The following is a 13,906-nucleotide window of genomic DNA, read 5'->3' as shown; positions in this document are numbered from 1 at the left end:
AAACCCATGCTTCTCTGACAGAAACCTATGTTCTCACAAACACGTTAAATTAAGATCAGTAAACCCCTCTCTTTGGATCACACGATTTCCAATTGTGACTAGGCTAAGGGCAATGACGTATTGAACATCAGTGCCAGTTCTAAGGTATAAATTGTGAACCAATATTACAACTGAGAAAAATATTAGAGAAGAGGTACCCTCGAGAGTTTATGTTTTTAAAATATTAGCAAGTGCTTTTTCCTATATTATCTCATTCAATCAACATGAAAAAAAGCTAGGATATGAATGCCATCATTCCCATTTTATAAAAAAAAATACTGAAACTCAAAAATCAAATTATTTGCCCAATCGCACAGCTGGAAAGATGTACAACCAGCATAGACAACAAGATTTCACTTATTTATTCATTTAACAACCAAATACTTACCTAGAGAATATCACGTGTCATGTACCATTGTAGACACTATGTTCCTCTCTAGTGGATTTTTTTTACGGATATAATTTATAATCCTAAATGCCTTAAAACTCACATGAGTCATAGTTTGCTAGGCTATCATGGTCTGTTAGGAAAGATAGAGGGGACATTGCTTTAGGACTCTTGTACACCCACGTGGCAGTTAACCGTTTAATAACATCCCACATTACTATAGCTGCCATAGTTTGTTATTTACAGATGTGAATTGTTGCTAAGTCTCTATTTTACATATAACAATGTTTGTTCCCCCTCATCAGGGTATAACAAAACTCCCAGTGGTCAAGCAATTAACTACTGCAGCCTGAGCCATTTACATCAAAGAGTCTCAAACTGTGCAAAAGGGAGGGAATCCTGCCATCCCAATAAACAAGAAAATAGAAGGAAAGTAGGTTAACTTCTCAATGCTATATATGGAAGATATATCCGAAAAAACTAAATACTCTTCTGTGACTATAGCAATAATAAATTAACTAAAACCACCTATTAATAAAAAAGAGAGAAACTTCAGAACAGACATGGTCAGTGCAAAATTAACTCCTGTGTTGTAGTAATTGATATTATTACATAAATTAGCCTGTTTCTTTTTAACATTGTTGGAAGCAAACAACCAACTGAAGTGAGAAATTTATTTAAAAGTCTAGTCAGCTTTAAAATGATGACTTTAACAATCCCATAAATGTGTCCTTATCAGGCAATCAAGGCAGTGCACGTCCATTTCAGCACACTGTTGCTAGGGACTTTCCAAGCTGTTGGCTAGATTCCACTGTTACATCCCCAAAGGAGAAGAACATAATGCAGAAGATAAGGGAGAGGGGAAACAAATTTGTGAATCTTTCAGGCTTAAGTGTAGAGGGGAAAGGGTTAGGGAAAATTTGAAAAGCCAAGGAAAAAGAGATAGTTATTACCTACCAACTTTCAGAATTGAAAAGTCAGGGTTTAGGTTGAGAGATATAATACATACAAAAAATAGGCAGGGCAGAGATATACCCCTCTCTCCAATTTTTATGGTTTTTAAACCTTATAAAGGAGAATAAAGATAATAAACTAGGGTATATTTCAAATATATTTCCGAAAAGATGACTACTTGAAGACTGTCAATTGCATCATACCCACATTTTACATCTTTACCCTCCCCTTCAGATACCTGTAATCAGGCTAAAAATCTGCCCAAAACACAGTACATGTAATATGCTGTGATTTAGGGTTAAAGCAAAGAATTTCGAATGTGCATCTGGTTTTGATTAACGAAATGAGAATTTTCAATAGACAATTCTGACGTGGTTTTGTGCATCTCCTTATAATTACAAACATAGATAATCTACTCTCAGAAATACCCTAATCATTACACGTGTATGAAATAACCTAGCCCTTCCCACTATTGTTGTTTTAGCTCTCTATAGCGCCTTTAAAAGCCCCCTTTCTTAGAGGGTTGAGAGAATGCAAGTATTTCCTTCTAGTCAAAAGATGTAGGAACTAATAAAGTTATAGCTAGTACTTACTTAGAGCTTATTATGTGTTGGGTATTCTGCAAAGCAATTTATACATACTATTTCAGTTCATCCTTACAACAAAACCAAAATCAGTATGATTTTTATTCACATTTTCCAGATGTGAAAGATTTTATATAACCAGCCAGAGATTCCATGCTAGTAGGTGGCAGACAGAAGTACAAACCAGAGACTGTGTTTCCAGAACCCATAAAGTTTATTGCTAAGATGTACTGCCTGTCAGGTCTCTTAATTTTATTGTTCACATGCTTCCAAAACAACGGTTGAGATAATTATAATATAAAAAGAGAGTTACCGTTAAGATATTAAAATTAAAAAACAATACATAAGAAAAAGAAAAGTACTAGTAATTAAAAATGAATTAGTTATAGCAATCAAGCACAAACTTAAGCTCACAGATTTGCACAAGTCAATGCTAAAATGGACATATCTAGTTCTTGTGTCAGATAAAAGGAAGCCAAATTTCATCTGGAAATCATAACTTTTTTCTGACATTAAAGATAGCCAGAATTTCTCACATGAATCCTTAAGCAAAGTGACAGCATACCATGAGCAGTATCTTCAACATCAGTTGGGCTAAACACAGAGATGTTCCTCAGAAGGTTATTTCTCCTGACTCCCCTCCAGGAAAGCCAGTGGCAGAACAGTAAATTGGAACATTTAACTCTTACTGTTGTAACTCTTATAACCCAATTAAAAACTGAACTAAGGCTCTGAATAGATGTTTCACCAAAAGATATGCAAATGGTAAATAAGAACAGAGTCATGCTCAAATTAGCCATCAGGGAACTGCCAATCAAACCACAAGGTGATGCCACTTCACATCCACTGGGATGGCTATACATCAAAAGACAGATAAGTGTTGGTGAGGATGTGGAGAAATTGGAGACTGCTATGATCTAAATGTTTGTGTCCCTTCAAAATCCACATGTTGAACTCCTATATACCCAAAGTGACGGCATTAGGAGGTGGAGCCTTTGGGAGGTGCTTAAGTCAGGAGGATGGAGCCCTCACTAATGGAGTTAGTGTTCTTAAAAGAGAGACCCACAGAGATCCTTTGCCCTTTCTACCTTGTGGGGACACTGCCAGAAGGCACCACCTATGAATCAAGAAGTGAGTCCTCACCAGCCATCACACTGAATCTGCAGGCGCCATGATCTTGGACTTCCCCGTCTCCAGAACCGTGAGAAACAAATTCCTATTGTTTAAGCTACCTAGCCTGTGGTATTTTGTTATAGCAGTCAAAACGGACTAAGACCGAGTCCTCATACACTGTAAAAATGTAAACTGCTTTAGAAAATAGCCTCTCAAAAGGTTAAACACAGACTTATCACATGACCCAGCAATCCTGACTCATACAGCTAAGAGAAATGAAAACATACGTCCAGACAAAAACTTGCAGGTGGATGTTCAGAGCATTATTCATAACAACCAAAGTGGAAACAACCTAAATGGCCATCAACTGATGAATGGATAAAATGTGTATATCCATGTAATGGAATATTACTCAGCAATAAAATGATGTACTGATACAGGCTACAACATGATGAACCCTGCAAACATTAAGTGAAAGAAGCCAGCCACAAAGGACACATATTGCGTGATTCCATTTATATGACATGTCTAGAATAGGCAAATCCACAGAGACAAGTGAATGCCAAGGCCTGGGGAACAGGAGACAGGGCTGGGGGGAATGGGAATGACTGCTGATGCTACGCGATTTCTTTTTGGATGATGAACCGCTCTAAAACTGACCAAAGCTGAATTTGAGAAATACCATCCTGAGGTCTTTGAATCTAGCAGCATTGAAGCCAGGTGTTAATAACTGGCTTCCTCAAGCACGAGAGCCTCTCACTGAGGTAGGATTGCATCATATCTACCCAGATGAATTAGGGATGCTTCAAGGCTGAATGAGCTCATCTATGAGTGATTATTATTAAACTCCTGGATCATGGGTCCTCTGAGAATGTACTGAAAGCTACAAACAAGGTAGGGATGGTATTACCCTGATGAACGCAAATAAGTTCACAGACAATAGAGGCGGACTCTCTGTGACTGGGGTGAAACAAGACAAACAAGATCACTCTATAATCCTGCCTGAAGAGAAATTTAACAAGGCGGGAGGGCGACTGCTGTACAACCACAAAAATGACCAAACATCCCCTCTCCTGGCTCGCAGGAGTGACTATTGTTTCTTTTCCAGTGGTGACTCTAGCCTCTCTGTTCCTCTAGCTCCTAGATAAAAATTAACATGCCCCATAGCTGAATTGCCCCTGCTTTCTGACGGCACCCAGTCCAGAACAGACCCCCTACTTTCTTTATTGGGTCTAAGAGTGTTTATTTCTCCATTTTTGAAGAATAATTTCACTGCATACAAAATACTAGGTTAGTGGCTTTTTCTCTTACAATATATTTAACAGGAACGGTGCAAGGTGACATCCTTGCCTTATTTCTGATCTTAGGCGGAAAGCATGCAGTTTCTCATCATTAAGTATGTTACCTGTAGGTTTTTTGTAGATGCTCTTTATCAAGTTGAGGAAGTTCCCCTCTATTCCTAGCTTGCTGAGAGTTTTTACGATGAATGGGTGTTAGATTCTGTCAAATGCTTTTTCTGCATCTATTGACATGATTCTGTGATTTTTCTTCTTTAGCCTGTTGATGTGATGGATTACATTAATTGATTTCCAAACGTTGAACCAGTCTTGCATGCCTGGAATAAATCCCACCTAGACCCCCTACTTTCTTTAAACCTCCCTAAATTCACCTTACCCAAATCCTATAACAAGCTCCACCTGGCTCCCTCTTATTGCACCACTCCATGGTTTGCAAGTTATGGGTCTCCTTTGCTACTGTTCGTTGTAAGCCCAATTTTGGCTACAGGTGTGTTCCTGGTGGTATCTGGCTGATGAGAATCAACAATATCATAAAATATTTATAATATGTTAATAAGGGCGCTTATCTTACGTATGACTTCAGGTTCTCATTTTTAAAAGTATGTGCATACGTATATACACACAACCTATATGTAATTAATTGCATTGATACAAGAGAGAAAATAGATACACACCAAAACGTTAACAGCAGTTAACTCTGAATGTTGGTATTATTATTTTCCTTTTTTGCTTTTCTGTATTTCATATTTTCCATCAAAGATTGTATATAATTCAAGAAGTGGGGGAGAGGGAGGAGGAGGAAGAAAAACTCCCTCCCAAAAAAATGTTATAAGAGAGGAATCTCAGAATATTGACAACCATTTTGAACATATGGTTTTCAAGCTTTAGCATATTAGAATCACTTGCAATGCTCAATGAAAATAGAGATTCCTGGGCCTCACCCATGGAGTGAGCCCCAGAACCTGTGTTGGACCCCAGGTGATTCTAACTCATAAAGTCTGAGAAGCAACCTTGAGAAATGCAGCTTTGGGGACAAACTAGAACTTGAAGGATGTACAGAGTAACAGAGGAAGGAGAGGACCTCCAGGCTAACGGAGAAGCACGAAGAAGCTAAAAGCATGAAGCCGCACGTGTGGGGACAGCGAGAGTGCGTGCTCTGGTGCACAGTGCTCTCAGGAAACCTGATCCGACCAACCGGACAGAACTGAGGGCCCTTTAAAGAGGTGGAAACTGGGCAGGTTTGGAAAGGTACAGTGGGACGTCTATCAATTTCACTAACGTTTCCCACCCACATGGCTGACACCAATCAGCAATTCACTGCTTTCTTTGATTTATATCCACACGTTTTTCTGGAGGCAAGTCTAATTGTTCCTTAACCATTTCCACCAGGAATTTTCATTTTTTTTGACCCTATTAAATCGTTTCTACCCTCCTAGGAACTCATTCTCGTATTTTTGCCTATGCTGCCAATCAGTTGAAAACCTACCACCAGCCAACAAAGGAAACATAAAATTAAGTTTAACAGTCCCCTAATGGGCATCTATATAACTCAAGAGTTTAAGAAATCACTATCTTCAAAATCAAGTTATCAACTTTTAAAAAAAGATATGGGATTTTCCAATGAGTAATCTGACCTTTCACTTGTGTCTAGAAATTCAAGTGGAAAAGTGTTCCTACCTCTCACCATTTAAAAGAAAATTTTTTATATTAAAAATGAATAATTTGGGCTTTTGTCTAAAATACAAAGTAAAGTAACTATAGAGCTAAAGACTTCAAAGAACAAGCTTTCATTTTACTGATGACAACTGTTTCATATCCTGTCCGCCCTAAAACACGGGCATCTCAAAAGAAAAATAATTTGTATTTTATCTGAATATTTTACATCCCTTAAAGTGGGTGACAGCAAATGGTTTTTGTAAAAATTATTGATTTTCTGTCGGCAATAAATATTTTGCAATTATTAACAAATACTATTTGATATTAAACTAGTTTAATACATATGGAATAATATCAAAAGTTTCACGTCCTCCTTTTAAGCCGAAGAGTTTAAGAGTAAGTAATTTATGCATCATAAAAATCTCCAAGTAAACGAGGATCAACGATAAAGTAAACGGAATCCCCCCCAAAAAACAGTTCAAGATTAAGAACTTACCTAGCGATGTCCTATTCTATTACAAAACTATTATGCATAAAGAATACTACTGAAAGTCAGGCCACATAAGGTATTTGCATGGATATTATCTCAGCAGAAAAGGTAATTTAGATCTTGTAACAATGAAAAACATAAGCTACTTTCAGGTGATTTGGAGTAGTTTTCAGAAAACTCACATGCCCATGAACTAGATGCCGTGTCTAGTAAACACTGTTGCAGACTTAAGTACTCTCATGACCAGAATGCCTTGTTGGTAGGTTAAGTCAAAAATTCCATTTTAATAAATGGCAACTTTAATTATGCAAAAATAATCACAATACACTTTTTCTTTTCATGTCTTTGAGTTAAATACTTAGATTGTGATGGTGCAGGCCAAGCATGTTGCTTTAAAGCCAGATAGACCTGGCTCAAATCCCCATTCTGCCACCTACATTTGAAAGATTCATATATTGTTTTAGCCTTTGTTTTCGTGTACATAAAATAGAGGTAACATCGACCTCAGAGTATTACTATAAGGATTAAGAGAGGTTGTATCTATGTAGAATGAAAGAGATACTGGTGGCAGAATTTCCCAAGGAGTGAAATGTCTTTTGATTAGAGAATAAAAGACAGTGAAGGGTAAAGGACATTAGAAAAGTGATAAAGAATACAAAATTGCTCTGCATAATAAAAATACAGAAAAAGAATCTTAAGATTCCACAAGCAACTGAGAGGGAAGGAGAGAGGGGGCCCTGAGACAGAAAAATGCTGGGGAGAGAAGGGAGAGGATGGCATAGCAAGAGGGAGCAAGGCTGTGCTCCAGAGAACTGACCATAGGAAGCTCCCCGTGGCCAACCAGGCTCTTAATAAAACAAGTATGCTGGACATCCCCTTTCAAGGTTCCCCCCACCGCCCCTCCACCCAGTGCTCTAATGTATATCTACCACAATTAGTGACCCCTCCCCCCAACACAAAGGAAAAAGTCTGTTAGATAAAACCAGCTTGTGTAAAGACACAACTGTCTTGGGTAACCTCTTATCAAACGTCTGCTAAATACAACTGCCTTGTGTGAAGCGGTATTTTGAGGAAATCAGGGAATCCGGGCTGTGTTCCAGATTTGAATTTACACAAGGTGATGAAAAGGGAACAGCTGTAAGAGAGAAGACAGCAGCAACCTGGAGAATTCAGCAGAAATAGAGAAATGATGCAAGTGGTACCCAGAAGAAAAATGAAACCCCAGAGATATTGGGGGAGGGAGATAAGAGGTAGGGTTCATTTTATTTAAATGTGATGGAACTCAGTGATCCCAGTAGGCTGGAGGGCGAGGGGGGAAGCTTGGCTGCTAACATCTGATTACCGGCTGCCTCCTTTGGTTGGCAGTCAGTAAATGTTCTCTTCCCTGATGGGGAATGAATTACATATCAGATACAACTGTTTTCCTTACAAAATCAGGGAAAGGAGGCAAACTTTTAAAAGTGATATAAAACTAGTATGAAGTTGTACTTTACCCAAAATAGCTAACCAAGACCATCAAAACTGGTTGATATGGGGCGGGGGGAACCTACCTTCAGGAAGGCAACTGAGGAGTTTGGACGGGGCAGTCAGACAGTTGGAAAGCTTAGAATCAACACCTTTTCTGGAGAATGAACGCTCAGGTGTCAGTCCCCTTTGAAACATTCTAGCAACAATATGGCCTTGCAAATAAATGACGAAGTACTATGCTACTTTGTGTTAACCAATAAGGTTAGACATTACGTTAGAGAAACTTAACTCAAACTTCCATTTTTCAAGGTATTATACTAAAAAGAAGGAAAGAAAAGGCTAAACGCGTTTCCTCGGTAAACAGGGGCTGCAGGATGAAGGTGCACAGCTCCCTTCTCCCGGGAAGGCTCCGATGGCCCTTGGGGAACCGCGTCCGGGAAGAGGGAGAAGGCACGGTTCACGCAGCGGTTGTTAGTACAGAGGCGCCGGCATTCGCTCCATTTAGAATGCCAAAACAGAAACGTATGGTACCTCCATCTGAAACAAATCAGGGAGTCTCTCTCAAACTGCAATTACCTTTTTACTAGAGGGAAGCAGGAGGAGTAAAGGGGCGGCAGGAAATTCACGAGGGAGCCTCCCACAGGCGTACGCGTCTTCTAGGGGCAGTCGGCTTTACACAGGGTCCCCTTCTACCGAGACCGTGGCTATTTATACTCGAGCACCCCACAGGGCGGGCGGGGAGACTCGATACCCAGCTTGAACGGCCCGTGCTGCGCCCCAGCCACCCAGGGCTTGCTCAAGTGGGTGTTGCAGAGCGTAAGCCTCAGCTCCTCTCCTGAACGCCGTCCCCTCGGGGAGCCAGCATGCCTGCCCTTGGCTAGCAGCCTAGTCCGCTCGTTCCTACCGTGGCTCATGATCCCTGCTCAGGCTGGTCCTGTCCCGGCAGGTGGGCGCGGGGCTCCCAGGAACCGGTGCTGGGAGGCGCGGGCGCTGGGGCAGCTATCTGTAAACACGCTCCACGTGCGCTCGCCCAGCCCCATTCGTAGCTCGCTCCGGGCACCTGAGGCTGCGCCGCTTTCTCGCGAGCCCGCAGAGGGTGCGATTTTTATTCCACCTGAGGATGGAGGAAGCCTCGCCTGCAGAGCCGAGCCCCTGGGAGAAGGGCCAAGACAGGGTGAGCTTGTACCGCCCCCTGCTGGCCGGCGAAACAGCCGGCAGGCTGGAGGCGCCCGACCAGGAGCAGAACCCACGCGGCGCTGGGGGGACGCCGCAGCGGTCGGCCCCGCCCCCGCCCCCGCGCGCGCGCCGGAGTCCCCGCCCCCGGGCCGCGCGCGCTCGCCCGCGCAGGCCCCGCCCCCTCGCCGACACAACGTTCCTGCGGGGGCGCGCGCGTGCTCCCTAATCCCCCGCCTTCCGGCTCCGGCGGCGCCGCTCGCCCCTCGCCGCCGCCGCGCTGCTCGTGTCAGCGTCCCTCCGGTGACTCCATTTGCTCGCAGGGCGGTGTGGCAGCCGCGCAGGCAGGCGGAGAGCAATGCCCCCGGCCCGCGGACTGGCGTGCCCTGCGCCCGGCGGCCGCTCGCGGGCTGGCTGGCTGCGGCGGTGACACCCCGGTCGCCCTCCGCGTGAGCAGAGACGTCCCGCGCTCCGGAGCTCGCCCCGGGGAGAGGCCCTCGCCCCCACGGCTTCTCTCTCACCTCTTAATTTCAGGAGGTAGGCAATTCAGGTCCCGCGCTCTGTGACTCCAGATAATGCCTAAGAGCATTATTGTCGTATTTAGCCATCACGTTGATAGGAGGCGTTAATTTTCTCAACATAGTTGCAGGATAGATGTGGGTAATGCCACAGACCCTGATATTGAAAAAAAATGTTTTTGGTATTTTCCTTTAGGTTGCGGAGGGTCCGAGTGCCTATACAACCCCCACAGGAACTACTTCTGTTGGCCCATCGAGGATCATCTTTCACCAGGATTATTGTAACATCTTCACTGAGCCTTCCACCCCATACCTTCTACCATGAGTCCTGATTTCTACCAATGAAGTTTTTTAATGCTTTCTTTAATCATGTGACACCACCTCTTGTCCACCTTTTTCCTTTCCAGCTGGCAAATACATTAGGTATCAGTTAGTGTGTGTTAGAGTACAAAGTTTCCTGCCTGTCCCCTTTCACATTATTGGCATCGCTCACTTCTGTCCAGCTCGTCTTCCCTTGCCTGTGATTTCCATAACCACTCACTTTGTAACCCATAGCAGCCCTTGCCTAGAAGAGCCAGCATTCCACACCATGCACTGCCTGACAAAGACAACAGTCAGGGGGTGAGTTTTCCCCTTGTATTTCCTGTGTGTTAAATCTGCACGTCCTCTCTTGACTTAAACTATTTATTCCCTAGCACATTTCCCCAAATACTTCCACCTGCGTCCTCCTTCCTTTAGCAAAGAAGCTCAGCCTAATGTTGGCAAGAAGAATCGAGTATGCAGTAGGACGGTTTTAGAGACTTTGCGGGTTCACTATTGGTTGCAATCTCCATTGAGATTGCAGTTCATGAAAAGACCTTAAACTAAGTGAGGAGGATGAAAGAGAGAAGATAGGGTTAAGTGAAGCTAGTCTTTGCTGTAGGAACTTTGTAAGTTTTAAGATAGCAAGGTGAAGAGAGTCACATAGGCCTTGCCTGGAAATTGGCCAGCATACTGTCCATCTAGGTCCTAGGGCTACAGGGGAAGGATCTTAAAAGCCCGTTTTCTAGTCTCATTGTGTTCAAATCCAAGTTAAATATCTTGTTCTGGTAATCGCCTAAAATACGAGAAAGTTAAAATGTTGGGGAAACGTAAGCGTGTAGTGTTGACAATTAAGGACAAGCTTGAGATTATTAAGAAACTTGAGGAAGGCATATCTTTCAAAAAACTTTCTGTGGTGTATGGAATTGGGGAATCCACAGTTCGTGACATTAAAAAGAACAAAGAAAGGATAATAAACTATGCAAACAGTTCAGATCCTACTAGTGAGGTATCCAAACGTAAATCCATGAAGTCATCGACATATGAAGAACTGGATAGAGTTATGATAGAGTGGTTTAACCAACAGAAAACAGATGGGATTCCAGTGTCTGGAACAATTTGTGCAAAACAAGCCAAGTTCTTTTTTGATGCATTGGGGATGGAAGGTGATTTTAATGCATCCTCTGGCTGGCTAACTCGATTTAAGCAGCGCCACGGTATTCCAAAGGCGGCTGGTAAAGGAACAAAATTAAAAGGAGATGAAACGGCTGCCAGTGAATTTTGTGGTAACTTTCAGGAATTTGTTGAGAGAGAGAATCTACAACCAGAGCAAATTTATGGTGCTGATCAAACTGGATTGTTCTGGAAATGTCTACCATCTAGGACCTTAGCCCTTGAAACTGAGCAGACTACTTCTGGTTATAGGTCAAGCAGAGAGAGAATCATTATTATGTGCTGTGCAAATGCCACAGGCTTACACAAACTTAATCTTTGTGTTGTGGGAAAAGCAAAAAAACCCCGTGCATTCAAAGGAGCTGACCTTTCAAACCTTCCTGTAACTTATTTCAGTCAAAAAAGTGCATGGATAGAACATTCTGTTTTCAGACAGTGGTTTGAGAAATACTTTGTGCCACAGGTACAGAAGCATTTGAAATCCAAGGGGCTTCTAGAAAAAGCAGTGCTTCTTTTGGATTTTCCCCCAGCACATCCACATGAAGAATTGTTGAGTTCAGATGATGGCAGAATAATTGTGAAATACTTGCCACCAAATGTCACAAGTCTTATTCAACCTATGAGCCAGGGAGTTCTAGCGACAGTAAAAAGATACTACCGAGCAGGACTTCTCCAGAAATACATGGATGAAGGAATTGACCCAAAAATGTTTTGGAAGAACTTAACAGTGTTGGATGCCATTTATGAAGTATCAAGAGCTTGGAACATGGTAAAATCAAGTACTATAACAAAAGCATGGAGAAAACTTTTCCCTGGCAATGAAGAGAATTCAGGCATGAACATTGATGAAGGAGCCATTTTAGCAGCTAACTTAGCAACGGTTTTGCAGAATACAGAAGACTGTGAACACGCTGACATTGAGAATATTGATCAGTGGTTTGAATCTCCGAGTAATGACTCAAGCTGTCAGGTGCTGACTGACAGTGAAGGTGCAGAGGACCAGGCCAAGCCTGCTGAACAAAAACTTTCCACTAAGACCAGAAAAACAGAACTGAATCCAGAGAAGCATATTAGCCATAAAGTTGCACTTGAATGGACTGAAAATTTGCTGGATTATCTAGAACAACAAGATGACATGCTTCTGTCTGATAAACTGGTATTGCGGAGGCTTAGAACGATAATAAGAAGAAAACAGAAGATCCAGAATAACAAAAGTCATTAATGCTCCTAAGGGTCTCAGTGTATTTGCATCTTTATGACTTTATCTGCAGTGGAACTTAATTATGTTATTTGAAGTGCTGTGGATTTCAACGCCAAATACATTTTATAAATGATTTTAGGATTAGATGCCATTTTGGATTACTGGAATTACTGCTCTTTAATGTCAACTCTAGTAAATGAGCATTGACATATAACTTGTCTGTCTACTGTTTGTACTCTGTATTATACTACTTACATCATAAGGTACCTGAGGCCGGGATCTTGTGTCTGTTTTGTGCCTGAATTTCATTGTGTTTAATAGAGGACCATGTGCACTATAGGCAATCAATAAATTTTACTTAAATTGAATTTTTATGACTTTCTCTGAACTTCAGTTTCCAAATTGAAATTGGTTGGGGTTAAGTTTCCATTTCCACGATTTATCCATCTGCTGGAATGTTTAGAACTCAGCAAAGATTATGCTTGAAGTATTTTACTGTGAAAGGAGAGAACTGAAGGAAAATGGTCTAAAGCCTTAAATTGGCCTGCCATACCAATGGTATTTGGGCAGTCAGCAATTCAGATTGGCCATCTCTGAGTGTAAAGAAGGAAGAAAATATAAGGTTAAAATATCCTCGGGAAAGGGTTTGCAATTGTTTTATTCCATTTGACAACAAGGAGAATTCCTTCATCGTCATGGAAAGAATGCCATCCCTGTTCCAGAAAAACAGATTTCAGTTCCCAAACGATTGCGATAAGAAGAGATAAGGGTAAAATTTTTATTATCTGTCATTTTGATCATTTAGTATTGTTTAGATACGTCAGAAGTGTTTCTCTTTCATAAGCTATTTGATATGAGGATGTCATTTGCTTTCATGTAGCATATTTTTCTGTGAGAACTAATACTGAGAATATAAACAAGCATATAACTTGTGGACCATCGTATAAACAGTGGACTGACATTAGACAGAACCTGAGGAAGTACCAATAGAGGAGTATGGGTTGTTGTGTGACCACAGGCAAGTTACTTAACTCATCTGTAAAACAGAAGTAATACCTGCCTCAGAGAGTTTTTATGAGGACTAAATGAGTTAGTATCTGTATTTTAAATAATATGGACTTAGAACAGGGCCTGGCTCTGAATAAGTCGTCTTTGGGTGTTAGCCACTGTTACTGAGTTGTAGAAATTGAGTTTCAGAAGATGCTCAACAGATCTAGTGTGTGACTCACCCCTGGTGTGGCTGCACTGGGAAAACCCTTTAAAGGGAAGTGAGATAAGAGATACATGTAACTAGTTTCAGCTGAAATGCAATAATAATTTATTTCAATGAAAACTGAAAGGTTGCTCCAACTTAGAAATCACTTACTGGGCCTGGCCCCATGGTTAAGTTTGCGAGCTCTACTTCAGCAGCTCTGGGTTTGCTGGTTTGGATCCTGGGCATGGACCTACACACTGATCATCAAACCATGCTGTGGCAGCGTCCCACACAGGAGAACTAGAATAACTTGCAACTAGGATATACAACTATGTACTGGGGCTGTGGGGAATAAAA

At 41.7% G+C, this 13,906-nt stretch overlaps 2 protein-coding genes across 9 annotated transcripts in view; one reads left to right on the top strand and one right to left on the bottom strand.

The window, feature by feature from the left end:
- Window positions 1–9,305, bottom strand: part of FAM13A (family with sequence similarity 13 member A) — a 313,429-nt gene extending 304,124 nt beyond the window's left edge. For 5 of the 8 annotated variants that reach the window (XM_070505393.1, XM_014842471.3, XM_070505395.1 and 2 more), the window contains exon 1: window positions 8,894–9,152. The gene's annotated coding sequence lies outside the window, so the exon portion shown is untranslated. Of the gene's footprint in view, window positions 1–8,893 lie in introns of all 8 variants that reach the window. The other 3 variants (XM_070505399.1, XM_070505400.1, XM_044766320.2) reach the window with 3 other exon arrangements.
- A 27-nt stretch (window positions 9,306–9,332) lies between these two features.
- On the top strand, window positions 9,333–12,722 carry TIGD2 (tigger transposable element derived 2). Its single transcript, XM_014842476.3, has 2 exons — window positions 9,333–9,699; window positions 9,877–12,722. Exon 2 carries the CDS (start codon window positions 10,798–10,800, stop codon window positions 12,373–12,375), a length of 1,578 nt encoding a protein of 525 aa, XP_014697962.1. The 5' UTR covers window positions 9,333–9,699; window positions 9,877–10,797; the 3' UTR covers window positions 12,376–12,722.
- The last annotated feature ends 1,184 nt before the right edge of the window (window positions 12,723–13,906 follow it).

The sequence above is a fragment of the Equus asinus genome, chromosome 3 (assembly GCF_041296235.1).
Source record: "Equus asinus isolate D_3611 breed Donkey chromosome 3, EquAss-T2T_v2, whole genome shotgun sequence".
In the NCBI taxonomy this organism is placed as follows: domain Eukaryota; kingdom Metazoa; phylum Chordata; class Mammalia; order Perissodactyla; family Equidae; genus Equus; species Equus asinus.
The sequence above is the reverse complement of the archived record's forward strand: the minus strand, read 5'-3'. Positions and strand labels throughout refer to the sequence as shown.

Coding starts and splice junctions, on each gene's coding strand:
- TIGD2 (XM_014842476.3), top strand. CDS start 10,798: ATGTTGGGGAAACGTAAGCGTGTAGTGTTGACAATTAAGGACAAGCTT.